This window comes from Anoplopoma fimbria, chromosome 10, assembly GCF_027596085.1.
Source record: "Anoplopoma fimbria isolate UVic2021 breed Golden Eagle Sablefish chromosome 10, Afim_UVic_2022, whole genome shotgun sequence".
Lineage (NCBI taxonomy): Eukaryota > Metazoa > Chordata > Actinopteri > Perciformes > Anoplopomatidae > Anoplopoma > Anoplopoma fimbria.
The window spans coordinates 11141328-11160044 of NC_072458.1; the positions used below are offsets into that span (position 1 = coordinate 11141328).

The window sequence follows — 18717 nt, forward strand, 5'->3', positions numbered from 1 at the left end:
TAGATGTTTCTGGACTGGTATTGTTGGTTTCATTTTTTAACACTTCTCTTAAATGTATGCCCAGCCTATTCTTAATTGCCCTCATGATCATGTGGAATCGATGGCAGTAATCTGATCTGTGAAGTAATCTCAGGTCACATTTCTACTGGTGTATCAGCGCATGTCACTCGCCCAAATCTCCACGTCGGTCGTCTTTTTGCTGCGCTGTTTGCTGATGTCAGGAAAAGGAAAAACCCAACTTCCTTGTTACCGGCTCACCCACTCAGACAAGAGGCGTCCCGTCACTACATTTCTGCCGCGGTGACAAGACTGTTCACATGGGAATATCAGCGGAAAGACACATTCAACCGCTCGTTTGAGGTTTTAAAAGGTAAGTTTGTGATTCCTGTCGTTTTTAAGTCTTAATTTAGAGGCGAAAACAAAAGTAGCGACTTTTGAAACTGAGTTCTACATTACATTACATTACATTACATTACAGTCATTTAGCAGACGCTTTTATCCAAAGCGACTTACAATAAGTGTATTCAACACAGGTATTCAAGAGAACTACTAGTCACCAGAAGTCATAAGTGCATCTCCTTTCTTAAACAAGCATCTAAAAGCATAAACCAGATCAAAAGTATAGTGCAGAAGCAAATTACTACGAAAACAATAAGTGTAACAAACTAATACGAATGCAATAAGTGCAACAAACTAATACGAATACAATAAGTGCAGTGAACTGATACGAATACAATAAGTGCAACAAACTAATACGAATGCAATAAGTGCTACGAGGAAGGCTCAGGGTAGTACTTCATGAAGAGGTGAGTTTTCAGCCTGCGCCGAAAGATGGGCAGCGACTCTGCTGTCCTGACGTCAGTGGGGAGTTCATTCCACCACTGAGGGGCCAGGACAGAAAGAAGCTGTGACCGGGTGGATCGCCCGCAGTTCTACGAGTAACACCGGTTGTGTTTACAACGAATCCACCACTAAATGAGAAGTCTTACTAGTGGTGGAAGAAAGAAGCCCAGCAGATCTTTAACCTAAATAAAAGTACAGGTAAACGTCCTGCATTCAAAATTTTACTCAAGTAAAACTCATGCAGACTGGCCCAGTTCAGAATCACATTTATTATACAATTCGATAATAAAGTTGAGCTAAATTTAATGAACTTAATATGCCAGGTAGCTTGTGTATTCATCAATAGAGTCTCATGTCTTCTTATCTTAACTTAAAATTACACAACATAATGAATTTGTTGATATTATTTTGTATTATTAATCTGAATCAGTAAAGGAATTATTATCAAATACCTGCAGTGGAGTAAGAAGTACAATATTTCCCTCTGAATTGTAATGGAGAAGAAGTATTGAGTAGGAGAAAATGAGGCTAATGAAGTGAAGTACAAGTAACTCAAACTATTTACTTTGTAACCTTCCATCAATGAGTTTCACTGTTATTTAATACATTTTGATTTTGAGAGGATGCCAAACTAATCTCTGTTTAAGTAAAGATATAGATGATAGGACTAATAGATTAAGTAGATTTATTGATTATCTGCCACTAATTTGATAAACTATGAATCATATGAATCACGCAGATTTTACCTGGTCGGGCCTGTCAAATGTGAGTGTCGCTGCTTTTCTCTATTTTAAATCATTGTAAAGTATTTTTGGGGGATTTTGGACTGATGATAGGACAAAACAAGACATTTAGATTTCTGAAACTATGATTCACATTTTATAGACATAGCAATGACTCAATTAATCCCCAAAATAATATGCAGATTAATCAATAACAAAAATAATCCTTGGTTGCAGCCCTGAAAATAAGTAATAATCTGATATTATACAAAATAAAATATGTTTAAGATTTAAAGAAGAAAAACAAGTTATACATAAAATAGTAACAAATAGTAACAAAGTAAGTTAGAGGGATCAAATTCAAGTCTATTAAAGAAAGAATAATGTTACTAATTATTGTTTTAAGCAATGGTTTATTTGCAGATTATTAATCAAGCTTTCTTTATAAAATATAAAATATAATAGTATAATTTTGCAAGGAGTTCTTGTTTTATCCAACTAACAACCGGTTATTGAAATATTTGCATATTAATTTACTGTCAATCGACATGTTTGTTGATGGATTAATTGTTTCTGCTCTGAATAATAATAATAATAATAATAATAATAATAATAATAATTATTATTATTATTATTATAAGTGCATTAATTTGGTCATCACTTTAATTTTGCAGCTGGTAAAGGTGGGGCTCATTAGAACTACTTTATCTACTGCTGGGTAGCTTAATCCATAATAATATATCTTATTGTATTTGTTGATTTATATTCTCTATTAATAATCTGAATCTGCATAGTGTTTAGTAACTATCTAAACAAATGTAGTGGAGTAAAAAGTACAATACTGGCTTCTAAAACAGAGTGGAGTAGAAGTATAAAGTACTAATACCTCTAAATTGAACATAATCACAGTCCTTTATAACATGTATTTTCCAGGAGGTGGAAGCTGAAGAGATGATCGCTGATAATGCTCTCTGCACATCTGTTCACCCGTGGAGTAAAATCCCCAACACCACCCGTCTGAACCGCCCAGTCTCTGACCCTACTGCATGGATCTTTCCTCCACTCCTCGTGGCTCCAAACTGCTCCCGTCCCCTGTGTGAGAGAATGCACCCCGGCCAACCCGACCCCTCCCCGGGCCCCCAGCACCTTGAGGCCCAGCTGGACTTCTTCCACAAGCTCGGGTACTCCACGGCTCAGGTTCAGGCTGTTCAGCAGATGTTTGGCCCCAACATGGACACAGATAAACTCCTGGGGGAGCTGGTGAGGATCGGGGCCAGCCGGGAGGCCGGCAGGGGGGCCGAGCAGGGGCCGGTGACCACGGTGTCGGTGCTGGTGCCCAGAGGGGACCTCCAGGCCATGGGCCCCACCATGCAGCTGCCTCTTACTGTATCGTCTCCTCAGAGCAGAGAGGAGGGCAGCGCGGATGAGGACGTGCTGAGACCCATTGTTATAGATGGAAGCAACGTGGCCATGAGGTGAGAAACTACAGCTGAAATGATTGATTAGTCCATCGGCTATTTTGTTCATCGATAAAAAAACACTAATTTATAGCTTCTCTAATGGGACAATTAGCTGCTTTTCTCTGTTTTACATAATTGACTGCCTGAGCGATTAGTAATAAATAAATAATAAAAATTATTGGATACTATGTTTGAATTTCAATAATTTAAAATTTCCTCTGAAATGTGAAACTTTATACTGTGGCACACAACAGTAATCTGTATATCTTTGAGTTTAAATCTTAAGGTTGGACAAAACAAGACATTTGAAGACATTTTTAATTTTAAGGACGATCAATCACTTAATTTGGAAAATAATCAACAGATCAAGCTGTAGCTCTAATATCATTTTAAACTAAATATTTTGGGGTTTTGGACTGTTGGTTGGCATTTGATAATTTCACCTCAGACTTGTTGAGTTTATTATAAAACATATTCTGTAGTATTTTGTTCTTTGGTTTTATAGACCAATTATCCAATCAAGTGATTGAGGCAATAACCAGCAGATGAATTGATAATGAAAATAATTGTTAGCTGGGATAAAGACCTGTCTGCTGCTTTGAAATGTACACACCTACTTACTGCTCAAGGACAGGGAGGAGTAAAACCTTTTTGTTACTTTGTTTGATTAAGGAAAGCTCTTAAGTTCTAGTTATTTCCTCTTAAAGTTAATATCATAATCTGTCCCACAGTCAACTAATAATTTCTCCCTGAGTGAGGGGGGGCATACACACACCAACATCAAAGTCTCTTTTACACACGAGGCCCCTTAAACGAGCGACACCAGTGAAAGTCACACCAGAAGTCTTTAGACATTTAATTTCATCGGAAGTCAGACGGTGATTCGCTGTTTGTTTGTTTCCAACCGCTGACTCATATTGATCCTATTTTTGTTATTAATGTCATTATGTAGTGGGTGTTTATGTTATAAAGATGCTGTTCTCTGTTCTGTTCCCCTTTCACAGAGGAAAAGTAGCACAGTGGCACATTTTACTGAAACGGTGCTACACCTGCTAACTAAAAAAACGGAATTTACACATGAATAAATGTGTAATTAGGTTGAACATGTTATTATCAATATCTACTATTACAACAACTAGTACGACTTATAATAATAATTAAGGATAAGTAATAAAAAATATATAGCCACAGCGATGCTTTGAGCTAAATGCTAACTTAACTTGCTAACCTGCTTACAATAGCAGCGCTAATGTATGCTAATGGCTGTTAATTAGCACTGAACACAAAGTACAGCTAAGGCTGATGGGAGTATTTGGTCGTAGACCAAAGTTAAGCTCCTGAGGGGGGACATGGATGTTTGTAAGATCAATCCAACAGTTGTCGACATATCTTGCTCAGAACCACAAATGTGAAGCTCATGTTGCCTCTAGCAACAGCTAATAACAATAAACCTGATAACCCTTTCAGAGACCACACAGAGGACACATTGTGTGACAAACTGGTCGGGGCTCAGAAGTAGTAGCGGTACGTCGCTCTTATTTGCATTGCGCATCGGCCGCGGGATCGTTCAACATAAATGTTATTTCACTCAGAGGACATTGCAGCAGTTTTGCAAACACGACTACATTTGTTTTTTTATACTCTCGGTATGTGAGCTGTGGACTCTCCCACACTCTTTGAAGTATCGTGTCAGATTTTCCATCAGAAGTTTAAAAGAGGAGCAGGAACTGTTGTTATCTGCTCGGGGTTCCGGCGTCGCTTGGACTCATCAGTTTGGGAACACTGCCTTTTTCCCTCATTCAGCTTCTCCTACCTTTTCATGCACACACAGTTTGAGGAACAGATCAAATGGGAGAGTCAGAGTATACACGCCCCTCTTTTCTTTTTCTATTTTTTTGTTTCCCAGGCAGGCTTGCCCGTTCATGCATGCTGTCAACAGACTGCTTGAGTATGCAAATCGGAACATATATGAGTGCGTTCCTGTTCCCTCAAAAACCAGCGCTGCTTTTGTGGGAAGACGTCATGTCAACAGGAACAGGCTCAGCAGCATTTCAGAGCAGAGCTCTCCAATAAGCTTTCCTTGTTCCTCGTTTGTCTTGGCTTTGACACTTTCAAAAACTCCCCCGAGCGCTCCGAGCACTGTAGTGTTCAAGTAAATACTTATGCAGTTATTTACATATACAAGATCTGTAACTATTCCTCAGGGTAGAGGCTTTTTTTATCACTGTTTGCTGCTGGTACAGATTTCTAGAAGTGGATGATGATGAAACTGTCGCCAAACAACCACAAATGACAGAATCAATAGTTTTTGGGCAAGCTAATACATTGTTTAACACATACTTCTCTGTGAAACCACAACTTGTAATTATGCACAAATTAAAGAAAAAACGTGTTAATTAGTGAACTTCAGAGGGTGCTTTTGTTACTTCCGAAGTGAGCCAGGCTAACTGTTTCCCTTCTTTGTGCTTAGCTAAGCCATAATCAAAGCTGGGGGAGTCAAAGGTTATCGAACTGAAACACATTCATGTATATTGAATAAATTCAATATCTTTAATTCTTCTTTTCATGTTGGGCTTTGAGAGATTACAATAGACATTTTTTTTTCCCACATTTCCTCACAAGTTACAGGCCAAACAGTTAATCGACTAATGAAAACCGTTCTTTAGCTGGTAAAATGCCCATGACTGGATCATCAACTCGACCTGTTTGAGACAAGTGGGTTGTTCTATTGTGAGCCTCAAATTATGAGCAAATAGTGTGTATATACTCATAATAGTTGTGGGGTAGTTTGAACATCAAAGAGGGGAATCATAAAGGGATCCTCAGTCTTTGTTCTGAACTAACAGAGACACTAAAACGTTTTCTAGTTTCTCATCCCTGTGTTATCTGGTTTCTGTTGATTCATTCAGCCACGGGAACAAGGAAGTTTTCTCTTGTCTGGGAATCCAACTGGCAGTGAACTTCTTCGTGGACAGAGGCCACACTGAAATCACCGTGTTTGTTCCCTCGTGGAGGAAGGAGCAGCCCCGGCCAGATGTTCCCATCACAGGTAAGATGGTGGGAATTCATGCTCGTTTATACTTCGAGGTGCGGCCGGTAATGAAGGGAATTAAGTGTAATGAGCATAATGAGCTTAACTAGCGGGTATTATTGTTTTCACCTTGTGAATGTGTGAGTCATCGGTGTGGTCCTGGAGACACCAACTTAACGGGAACTGCAACAGAGGTGGTTTTGAATACACTCCTGTGGTGTTACCACGACGGCGCCACAACCATATATTTGTGTTTTAGGCTGTTTCACTTATTTGAATATCTTGTGTTCTGGGAGTTTTTAAAGGTCCTTTCTCACTATTTTATTTCTTTTATAAAAAATGGAAATATTTGTAAGCTGCAGCCTCATTTGAAATATTTTTTTATTTGCATAGACCTTAAAAGCCAGAGGCAAAATCAAATGCTGAGAGAGAGCAGGATTTTTGCTCTGACGCAACAGAGTGAGCTCTACTGCTTAAAATGGGAAATACCCCATGTAGGTTTTTATTTTCCCTCAAATGCTAAATACGTGAGCTTTATCTGTAATCTCAATGCTGGGTTTTTCCATTTGTTGTTATATCAATAGATAACTATTCAAACTTTCAGTGATTCTGACAGTTTTGGGTTAACCTACATCTGGAAGCCGCTTATGACGTCGTACTGCTTGTTTGCTTTATGTAGATGAACAGATTACGCTGATGAATTGTTTTGTTGCAGGAAGTGGTTTTGGGGCCTTTTGTTAATATTTAACCAGGTCGAATCTGTCTGCTGGGAAATAACCCAAATTAAAATGGAAGAGTAGCTTCCTGAAAAAAGATTAAGATTGTGAATGACGTGCAATGATTGACTTAAAGTGGCTATAATCAATATTTCTTTCCAATGACAATGTGAAAACAACATAACAATTTGAAACGGGTCTCTCTTGGTGATGAACCTACAGACAATTATGAACTGAATCTTCAGTTTCGCTGCGTTAAGGAGCTTTATATTGAATTTCAGCTCATTGTTTATCTGTCCAATCTGTAAATGTTACTGTTTTAAGATGCTCTTAGTGCTCTTATCGCATCATTCTCAGAAAATCAGCTGATAGACACATTTAGAGACTAGCTGATGAACATAGTGGAGCATTTAGCAGTTGGTAGAGACCAAAATCAGAGCTAAAACAGAGTAAATATTGGACAAAAACACGACTCCAAATGAATGATGACGTTGCTCCGTAACGGCTGGATTTGCAAATTAGCAGCTGTTTGCTAACAAGCTCAAGTTGATATGATTAAAACTTAAAAGGTGACGTTTCTGCTGCCCTCAAGTAGTCAAAAATTAAGTAAATGGAAGTTTAACTCTGCGTTCATGTTTGGTTTACAGATCAGCACATTCTGCGAGACCTGGAGAGGAAGAAGATCCTGGTGTTCACGCCATCGAGACGGGTCGCGGGCAAACGTGTGGTCTGTAATGACGACTGCTTCATCGTCAAGCTAGGCTACGAGTCTGACGGCATCATCGTGTCCAACGACATGTACCGGGACCTGCAGGGAGAGAAGCCGGAGTGGAAACGCTTCATCGAGGAGAGGCTGCTCATGTACTCCTTCGTCAATAACAAGTGAGTTCTGCCTTCTTAATACAGAGGCCTCCGTTGTGTTAAGTTGTTCTTTTGGGCTAATGTTTGAACTTCAACCTAACGCAGGTTCATGCCTCCTGATGATCCTCTGGGCCGCCATGGACCCACTCTGGAGAACTTCCTGCGGAGGTTTCCAAAGAATCTGAAAAAACAGCAATGTCCTTATGGTGAGAAAACTTATTTAACATGTTATTGTTGTCACATGGTTTTGTTTTTAAAGGAGATGTGGAGGAAACGCTATCCTTATTTTTTTAGCTAATATACTACATGTATAATGCTAAACTAACACGGTGAACATTATATTCATCATAATTATCTATCATCAACATTCTAGCATTGTCATTGTGAGAATGTTAGCATACTAACGTTAGCATTTAGCTCTAGTGTGCACCGTTGCTCCAGGAAGGACTTGTTATTGTAGGCAACACACTGACTATTTGGGACCCATTCCAGTGCTCTTTTGGTATTATGCTTTGAAATGAAGAAAACTGAGCAAATTTTTGACTTTTTAATATTTATGTTTATTGCTCATTTTAATCAAAATTTGTTGCATAAAGCAGAACATTTAGGTTAGCTGGCTAACGTTAGCATGTAGCTCAAAGTGCCACTGTGCTGTCCTCACAGAGCGGCTGTAGACTATTAGTTTTGTTTGAGAATTATCAGAGCTGCTAAAATATTTGTGTTTTGTACTTCTTTCAGGAAAGAAATGTACTTACGGAATCAAATGTAAATTCGACCATCCTGAGCGAGCCAAACAGTCCAACCGCTTGGTTGCCGATGAGCTTCGGGAGAACGCCAAGCACCCGTCCATAACTCAGAAACAGTCCTCAGCTCGCTCTACTCCCGTGCCTGGACAGAGCCTCTCGCAACTTGAAGACATGGCAAAGAAACTGACTCTGGGACATGAGAGTGGCTCCTTAAAGAGCGACCATAAACATGAACAAGTGAAGGCGAGTCACCGATCCAGCAAGAGGGCCACATCTAGGAAGGAGAACACCGGCCAGAACCCGTCTTCTGACCACGGCTCAGGGCGGCACAGTGTCTCTCAGGAGCAGCTTGACTCTGGTTTAGGTTCCATAGACAGTCAGCCAACGGAGGCTCCTTGGAGTTTGTGTGAACACCAGTACGGGGCGATGTACGGGAGCTCCCAGCACACCCACAGAGTGAGACAACAATACTGCCCTCCGTGCAGCTGCTGCTCACATGGTCCTTCCTCTCGGGGGACCACGCCAGCTTTCCAGCACCCCAACCAACATCACAGCCTCGGGCTTGTCAGCAGCCAAAACTCTGATATGATTCCCTACCCGCCTCATTACGCTAGCTACGGTGCATACCCAGTCGGCGTGTCTGCGTACAGTCAGCCTACAGATTTCCAGCGCAGCAGAGTCCACCACCAGCACCCCCACCAGCAGCAGCACTGGTCCGATCCATTCGGGGCTTATCCCCCGGGGGTCTGCAGCCTGCCAGGGGAGCGCTCTCAATGGGAGCCTCCTCGGGGTACGAGTCCCGGCGGGGAGGAGAGGGAGGTCGTCCGGAAGAAGCTCCTTGCTATCTTCAGCGTCCACTTGGTGGACGTGGCCATGAACATGTTTCCTAAACTGATGGATCCACAGCTGCTGGTTGCTGAGATCCTCAAGCTGCAGAGTCAGAACAGCTCGCAGAGATGAGACGACGTCCAGTGGGCGGTCTAAACCCACGTGTTTCAGTGGAAAGACTGAAATGATAAACATGAGTTTGTGTATTTATGTATTGTGGTATCCACCTTGCTGTATTTGAGTGCCTTATTTTAAACTATGTTACATTGTTAGTTGCCTCAGTGAACTGGATCAAATGTGAGGCGATATGTAGTTGATACAAATTGTATCTTTATTTAAAAATGTAAAAAGGAAAAAAAAGGGAAAAAAGGGTAACTCTTTGTTAATCTTATGGTACACTCAGAATCCACTGGGTAAACCTGTACAGTCTAATGCATTCAGGTTTAACTGTTCTGCCATTAAATCTAGTTTTACTATGCCTATAATGTCTTTTTGTGTCATATTGGCACCGTGCACGTTTATGCTTTTACTGCCAGCTAGTGCAGAGTTAAAAGAGTCATGATGAAAAGTTATTGTTTTTAAATATTGGAGGGGAAATACTTTCCATATAATGCTTTATATTCCTAGTTTTGTTTAGTTTGTGTATTTTTGCGTCACTTTGTCCAATTTGCCCCACTAGAGCACTTACTTGCTGTACATGTATTTCTGTTTATAGAAGTATAGGTGTACTTTTTCTGTGACATAAATGATGATGTTTTGTAACAGTTCAGCTCTTTCGGATCAGACCAAAGATAAAACCACAACAGTTAGTAGAGCTTCAGGGATACTTTAACCAAATGTGTTAGTGTTTATCTACATTTGTTTTATACTATTTACTTTAATGCAAATTAAGCAATAAACATTATGTCGAGCAAAAAACATTCGTAACTACGTGTTATGGTGATTTATGGCAAACTGTTTCTTGACTCTGTGTGTGTGTGTGTGTGTGAGCTGTGAATTCCTTAACTCCAGTCCTGTCTGCACAAGTAGATCCTGTTCATCACATCCATCAAACTTTAATTTCCCACCCAGAATTTACTCTGATAAATGTTTTCATGCCAGAAGCGTATTTTGTGCCTAGTGCTGTGAATTATTTCCTGATAAAACAGTTCATTGCTTGCTCAAAAAATGTCAGTTAATAGTGAAAATGGCTTAAAGCCCACAGGTATGGCTTCAAACTGCTTGTTCAATCAACAGTCTGTTTAAAAGAAAGAGAAAAGAAAAATCTAATCAGCAGAACTAGAGATATCGTCTTTTTTAAAATGTGAATTTTCTGGCTTATCAGAACCTGTTGCCTAATTTCCCACAATGCAACTCTAGCGCTGACAGTTTGGTCTGTGATCAGGTGTGTTAGGCTACAGACGGCTGATGTAGCCTTGAGCTGCTAGCCTCAATCAGAGATGAGCAGCGGGCTACAGAGGTCTCACTTCTTTCAAACTAAACAGCCCCATATTTTCTTCATTTTCAAACTTGTAGCCTTCAGCCCCACTGACTCTGACTCAACTTTTTTTAATTCAACTTTTTCACACGTTTGTCTGCACAGGTATCAATAATTTGAAATACTGTTTGAAAGGTAATTCAATTTACTATATAGCTACGGGAGTGGGGAAAGCTTTTGGATCAATACTTCAATATTAAATACTTTATTGCCAGTAAAAGTTCTTCACTGTGTTGTACCATTGTATAGTACATGTATGAATGGATTATTAATACTGATGCATTAAAGTAAGTAGCATTTCACTGTAGTCGGTCAAAAAGATAATTTTAACAATTTTTACACTGTTGGGTGGTTAAATCAATAACAATGGATCATATTCTATAATGTCATTACGTGTTTTGTAGGAAAAAAATAATACAGGTCTACAGCTAAATATGTAAGTGTATATGTGAAGTAAAACGTACAATATTTCTTTCTAGGTAGAAGTACAAGGTGGTATAAAATGGAAACACTTAGAGGTGTGTTGGATTTAGTGGAAACCTCACTGCTCACCCCTCCCTTTCCACTATGAATAAGAACATACAGTGGCCCTCAGGTCACAAAAATGTAGATGTGATTTTAAGCCAATTAATTTTTTGAAGCCAACAATTCTTAACACAGTGAGTAAATGTACTTAGTAAAGGAGGATATATGCTAAATAGTTTTGTTGTGTTTGCAGCACTGATGTGTACGTGCTGTATGTTCTGTAAAACATCTCTATGCAGTTTGAACACATAAGATCAAAAAGTCATCAGTGGTGCAGGTTAAAACAAACATTGTGAGCAGCTACGAGAAACCGAAACTAAATAGGGTCAAACGAGTTTACAAGAAGATCAGATAATGATCAGTCTTGTCGGATTAGATAATATCAAAAAAAAGTTGCACTTCCAAGTGCTCATCCAAGTTATCCAATTATCCATTATGAAGTGTTTGCATCATATATTGCTACACAGTGAGCATGTTAAGACACAGGACATTTAACAAGCACAACAAGCTGCTGGAGGAAAAGAAGAAACTCTTTCAGTGAGAGTCACGACGTAACCATGGAAACAGGTGTCCTTTAATGTGCTTTTACTGTACTTTCCCTGCTTATGTTGCAATTTGATATTGACTGAAAGCATACTAACACACTGACTGCCGGTGTGCATTACGGGGACATGCACATACAAGACTCAGGATGTGGAATAAGGAAAAATTTTAGCACACTGTTCTGTAAGATCTTACCCATCCTTGTGTGTAAATTAGGCCACCAAAGCAAAAAGTAGTGTTTGATAAAAATGTATGAGTGCATATCGGCCCATGTAAAGATTGAAAACACCACAACATTGATTTCCTAGCTATAGTTGAAAATGAATAAGAGAAACTGAACTTCTTTCACAGAAATGGAGCTAGGGGAAACCACCTATGTTTAATCTGATAGAGGTTCCTGCTGAACTTTGAGGATACTAATCTTTCTGCATCAGAAAAGATCTGTTGCACATTTTTTTAAACCAGGCCAGCTCTTTCTGTTTTCAAAACCTGCAATAACTAATTGTTAAGTCACTTGTGGGCAGCAGAAAGATATGAACACAACATTTTTAAGTTGATATAGCAAAAATTGGTGACAAACAACTTTCATTCATTTGGAGTCGTGTTAGTGTCCTTAGCTGCTAAAGGTTGATCATTCTAAATTTGCATGCATCGTGCAGTTATTATCGTAATGAAACTAATGCTCCAAACCCTTATTATAGTCATCTAGTAGGTGAAATCCCTATTACCAAACAAAGAAAAGACACCGCAGGTCTGTCAGTCATCTGGGCTGAACTGACATGCCTTGGCTAGACACACTATTCTAATTACACGTGTTTGAAATGGCGTCTTGAAGAGTTTCACTGAGCCGTAGCATAATATGCAAATACTGACGCCGGTGTACTTATAAGGCAACACTCCACTGCAAAAGCGCACTAGTCCCGACTTGCTCTTCCTAGAATTCAAAGAGGAATGAGTGTGAACGACAGGGTGACATGAACCTGAAAACTCAGTTTTTAAATTGACTGGTACATATTTAAAGTTATAAAAAGTTATCCTTACTTCCTGTAATTCCTCAGAAGTGTTGTTTACTTGGAAAGGCCTCAAGTATAAATGATGTTCTTGTCCTTTTATCGAGAACTTCCTTTTTTTTGCTGCTTTCTTCCTCACCACAACTTTTCAGAGGGATATATTGTACTTTTACTCAAATGCATTTATTTGAAACACAAAGTATTTTGAAGACTTTAGACTCGACTTGGAAAAGACTTTTGACTACGCATCAATTAATTTCAGGAATACATTTTAATGTTATTCATACCCTGCAAGTCGACACTTATTAAGAAGGAGATTTTTTATAATAAAGTTAAGTTGCATTCATTTCTAAAACATCCAGAATTTTTGTAAATTTCATACATCATTACTCTGTTCTTGTGAAGAAAACATTATGACTTGTTTAGGACTTGACACTTGACTTGGGACTTGAGTGCAAAGACTTGAGCCTTACTTGTGACTTGCAAAACAATGTGTTGGTCCTACATCTGCCCAGTGGTATATAAAGTATCTAAAATGGATTAAATCAGAATAATTTAATACAATAGCATTTCTGCATTAGAGTACTTGTACTTTGTACTTTTACTTCAGTGACATTCTGAATTCAGGACTTTTACTTTTAGTGGAGTATTTGTTAGACTACTGTGTTTCTACTTTTACTTAAGAATGCTCTGAATGTTTCTTCCACCACTTGAAACACTTGTAACTCCAGATAAGATACTTCTTGACTACTTTATCCACTGAACACTACATTTAAATGCTGATTAAATGCAGGGAGTGAAAGAAAAATGGTGGGAGCTTCCTGTATGACTTCTCACAGTCCAGTTCAAAAGATCCTGACCTGATAATGAGAACATTTTGAATGGAAAACCTTTTGTTGCTTATGTGTGAAATGTCAGAATACAGGAAAACAACAGCTTGGCCCACAAAACAGCTTTCCTAGAAAAGGGATAAAGGGATGTTCTACTTGGAAACTATTCACCGCATTACAGATGTTTGATGTTGACTCCTCCTGCTGGAATTTTTAATAAATGCAATAGTGCTTTCATGCATTTTACAGTAAAGTTGATATGTAAAGCACTTTGTATTGCCTTGCTGTTGAAATGTGCTACACAAATATTCAGATTTGATAGAATTAAGTTTTATTACCTTTTATTGTTATTTCATCTTGTCTACCTCTTTAAGTGACTCTATGTTGTATGTATGACTCTGATTCTGTAATGCTAAAATTCTGATATTCCATCTATTTAACAAAAAGCAGAGGTAGTATTTGCAAGTCAGAGATCAGATCAATTTTATTTGTTAAAAAAAAGAAGAAAACATTTCAAAATGATCTAAAATATAATGGCTACAGCGCCTAATAAAGCGGTGACAACGCTATCTAAAACTTGTCCTCAGTAGGTTAATACTGTGTCAAACTATATATATGCTGTTTATTCTGTATATTACTCTGAACATTACTGCTTTTTGCACTCCAGTTACTCTAAAAGGAGAAGATAGTGAGGACGCAGAGTTAAAACTAAAGGAAAATCTCAAATAAACTTCACTACCCAGGAGTCAAATGAAACTTGCGCAGGCGCAGTTTGAATCGGTTTCATGACGCTGAATTTGTTGTCTTAACCCAGTTACTGTATCTGCTGCTCTGTCTATGTCATAACTATCAAAACCATATTGCAGTTATGTAGCACACAGAAGACGGACATTACACTGCTGTGACAAGCTAACGTTAGCTAATGCTACAGCACGTCTGTGAAACTACTGCGACTCCGTTTGTTAACCAGCTAGCTAACTAACTTAGCTAGCTAGCCCGAAGCTAGCAACCAAGCTGGTGTGCGATGTGCTGCTGTTTGTTTTTCTCTCTCTCTGGTCTAAGGCCAGCCATCTAACTCAGCTGCCAGGAGGCTAACCGAGCTAGCCAGCTACGTATTTCTTTCTGTGTGAAACAGAAAATACAACGCAGCCACCTCCTTATGCTGGTGTGGCCATCAAGAGTCCAGCTAAGATGTGGCAAAGTGTCGGGCTCACACTGCTGGTCATTGTGGCCACACTTGTGTGTGCGCTGCTCTTCATGCTGTTCGGTGAGTTTGAATAAAATGTCTACTTACACATATTAAGCTAACCCCCTTAGCCACTTTGTAGCTCAGTGAACTTAACTGTTGTCATCAGTTGATTTTGTTGTTCATGGCACGCACTTGCTATCTTATCACAGGCTCCATTAGCTGATACATTGGCTGATCTCCTAATAGAACACATTCCCTCTAAATGTCCAACTATTCCTTGTATGACATGTCTGAGAGTATTAAGTGTCTTTAACCAGTAAGGAGTTGCTATTTTTATCCTGCGCAGAGGAGGAGTCAGAAGTCAGAACATAACCATGACTGCTCCTCTAACGCCCCTTGCACTGTTTGTTTTCCATCTCTCACTCCTCTGCCTGCACCTGATTATCTTTTTAACTGGGTACACTGGCTGGAAAACGCCTGATCCAGATAATCAGGTGTAGGTGGAGCAGGGACAGATTGTAGATATGAAATGTGGGGGCTCACCTAGCTCCAGTTTGTACCTCTTATGTACAACCATTACTGGTACCAGATCCAGAGATAAGCTAGCTATTTATTATCTTTGAACTACTTAACATTATTTTGAAGATATTTACAGAATTCTCAAAAACTCTTTTGCATTTAAATTATTTACTTATGTAAAAGTAGCACAGTACCACACTGTAGAAATATTAGTATCAAAAGTACTAGTACTTCTTATTCAGATTGACCCCGGTCAGTGTTATATATTATAATTGTATCATTATAATTTATGTATTAATTTATGCTTTACATTGTACAAGTTCAGTAAGGAGGCTGCCATCTTTGTTTGGATTAAGACAGTTTGGAAAAGGGGTGAAAAAGTCTTGTTTATCTTTCAGAGGCCAGAAGGTTTTTTCATCCAGGTGATGAGAAGAGTATCAATTTAGTGTATTTTGATATGGACATCACATTAGAATTGTCACATACACTTATGCACAAAGACCAGATGCATTGTGTTTGTAGCAAACATTACAACAGCTGTCCACAGGAGGCCTTTGAAAAAAGAAAGAAAGAAAGAAAATAGAATAAGAAAAGAGATACATATATAAATAGGTATGCAGAATATATCAACAAATACATAAACAAAAACATACACAAGGTACAAAAAATTTAGATTTACAGTATTTTAAGATTCTTGAAATACCTTCAAAACAGTGGTAAGTATTAAATGACCATTTGGGGTTTTCAAAGATTGGAGGACATTTATTTAGCAGAGAAAACATGCTTACCTCTGTGATTAAATGTAATATTACTACATGAGCGCCTGTGTTTTTAAGAGTTCCTTTATTATGCTTGTAATAAAATAAAAAAATCCCTTCTCTGCCTCTCAGGTTGGTATGTAGTCTGGCAGCTCTTCTTGTCCAAGTTCAAGTTCCTGCGTGAACTCATTGGGGACGCCAGCACCCCTCAGGCCGAACCGCAGCCGTCCGAAACCAAGAGTGAACGCACAGCGAGCGCCCCAACGCGAAATCGGCCTAGGACCGCACGCCAAAGAGTCGCCTCTCCGGAAAGCACTTCATAGATGACCTACTGCGTATTCCCTCCTGACCCCTATCTCACAGCGACTGCCCTTCAGCCCTCTACAAACACCGTGTGTGATCATCAGAAGGTATTCCCAACGACCCCTGTGTGTTCTACACTACACAAGGACCTTGTGGACACTCAGTAGTCAGCCCTCCTCTTCACCAAGACACTTTAAACTGACCAGGCAGATCTCCTGGTTTCAAAGGGAAAAGCCATTACTGTCACCTGTTCATATGTTTAATTATGTCTTGAGCAGCGAGTCTGGTCCTCCTGTTTTTCCTGCAATAGTGACAAGCTGGCTCTCACGAGCGGCCATGCTGCTTCCTGCCGCCCACATGGAGTGTGAAGATGCTCCATCACACAAAGAGAGACGTGTTATCTCTCTTTAAAGTACGTGTTTTAATCTTGTGTTTTTAACAGAATGAAGTCCTACTTTGTACAACGTAAGGCAGATAAATGTTAAAAAAAGAAAGAGCTCGTCTGCATCATTTCAAAAAGAACAACTGAAGACAAACTGAAACGGCGATTTGTACAACTGACCATTATCTTTTCTTTAACAGTGAAATGAAAGAAATGTTTAGGCTGTCATTTTGTTGTTTCTCGCACATTATAGTTATGGACTACCATCCACGAGGTGGAAAACTGTCTGCCTAGTAGATAACGCCCAAAGCCTCCAAGACGACGAGGGCAAATAACTTTATTCCAGTTGTGTAAAATGTGACCTTTTTTCTTGCTACTTCTCCTTCACCCTTTTTTATTTTAATTTTATAGATTTATACTTGAAGAGGAGGAAGGAGAACGTTTTAAGGAAATGTTGGTGTATAAAACACAATGTTAGCTCCTCTCTAGGAGCAATGGAGCAGCCCTCTCCTGTTCCCCGTGCCTCCGTCTGCACCAGTGCCTGTCTAGATGGCATCCACTGTTTGCCACATGGCCTCCTTTTTGTACAGCCCACGGTAACTTGGTTTATCACTACAGGGCAAATCAATGCTGACCTAATCAATATTTATGTATTATTCTCCCTTCCACAAAACTCATGTAACTGTTGCAACTTTTTATTTTTTATCAGCAGTTCTTTTCTTCTTCAGTGGAGCAGTAGCTTCAAATAAATAATGTCATGAATATAATGAGTCTGTGTGTTTGTTTGAAAATGGGATTGATGGTGCAAAGTACTTTTTTTTTTTTTAAATAGTGGCTATAAATTCCCTGTGAAATAAACATAAACACAAAAATACTTTAAAAAAAACTGGCTCAAACTACACTGAAATTATTCAGACAAATTTACATTTTTGTTTCGTTGCAGTTGTATGATAAAAAAATAAAAATGAAAACAGGATTTTATGCACATTTTGACATTTATTTTATGAAAACGTGAAATTTAACCCTGGGGGTCTCCCATTTCTCCTGATCATCTTCGGGACGTTTCTTCATCTTGAATGGAGCGCACCTGTGTTGAATCCAACTGATAGGACGTGGTCTTTAAAGGCATACACACCTGTTGATGTCACAGCCACACGGCTGAAGATGCACATCAGAGCAGCGTCAGAGACAGGGGTTGTGTCGAGGCACAAATCTGGGAGAGGTTCTTAAGGAAACGGTGGCCTCCATATTTGTTTTAATGGAAGAAGTTTGGAACATCCAGGACTCCTCTTGGAGCTGACCGACCGGCCAAAGTGAGCGTGAAGAGCCGAGAAACTTCCAGAAGGCCACAACCATCACTAAATATTGATCAATGGCCCAGCCAGGAAACCGGGGACTTGAACCCATCGTTCATCTCTGGGTAGATCTGAAAATGGCCGCCCAACCGTACGGAGCTGGAGAGGATCAGCAGATGAGACGATCCCTAAATCCAGGTGTGCAAAACTGTCTGGAATCTCTGCCAAAGACCTCTGCTTCACTTCACTAAATTAAGCGTCTGAATACTTAGGGGGGAATATCACAAATGCATATGTCAATGTGATATTTAAATTGTTTCCTTTTAAATTAATTTGCAAAAATCCTCTTTGACACTACACGGTAGTAGTCAGTGTAGATTGACGAGCGGAGCGGGAAATAAAGAAAATGAAATAAATTACAACCATTTTAGCGTAACGCTGCAACGTAACAAAAAAGACTTGAGGGGTTTCAATTCTTCCTGAATGCACTGTTTATATTACCTTGTATATCGCCGGGTAACACGGTGATAATTTAATGTATTTCTTGGTTAGTCTTTGTAAAGTTAAACCAGAATGATGTCAAATTACACAGTGGAGAAAATGTATAGTATTTGCCCCTGACCTGTCGTGGAGTAGAAGTATTAAGTTTCAGAACATGTAAATCTACTCCGTAAAGCAT

The 18717-nt window shown here is 39.3% G+C and overlaps 2 protein-coding genes across 2 annotated transcripts; both read left to right on the top strand.

The window, feature by feature from the left end:
- Window positions 1–304: 304 nt before the first annotated feature.
- On the top strand, window positions 305–10113 carry zc3h12ab (zinc finger CCCH-type containing 12Ab). The gene is made up of 6 exons (XM_054606377.1): window positions 305–370; window positions 2499–3040; window positions 5935–6074; window positions 7420–7654; window positions 7739–7839; window positions 8372–10113. Exons 2-6 carry the CDS (start codon window positions 2517–2519, stop codon window positions 9337–9339), a joined length of 1968 nt encoding a protein of 655 aa, XP_054462352.1. The 5' UTR covers window positions 305–370; window positions 2499–2516; the 3' UTR covers window positions 9340–10113.
- A 4219-nt stretch (window positions 10114–14332) lies between these two features.
- Window positions 14333–17513, top strand: smim13 (small integral membrane protein 13). Its single transcript, XM_054606427.1, has 2 exons — window positions 14333–14859; window positions 16191–17513. The coding sequence occupies exons 1-2, from the start codon at window positions 14784–14786 to the stop codon at window positions 16379–16381; spliced, it is 267 nt and encodes an 88-aa protein (XP_054462402.1). The 5' UTR covers window positions 14333–14783; the 3' UTR covers window positions 16382–17513.
- The last annotated feature ends 1204 nt before the right edge of the window (window positions 17514–18717 follow it).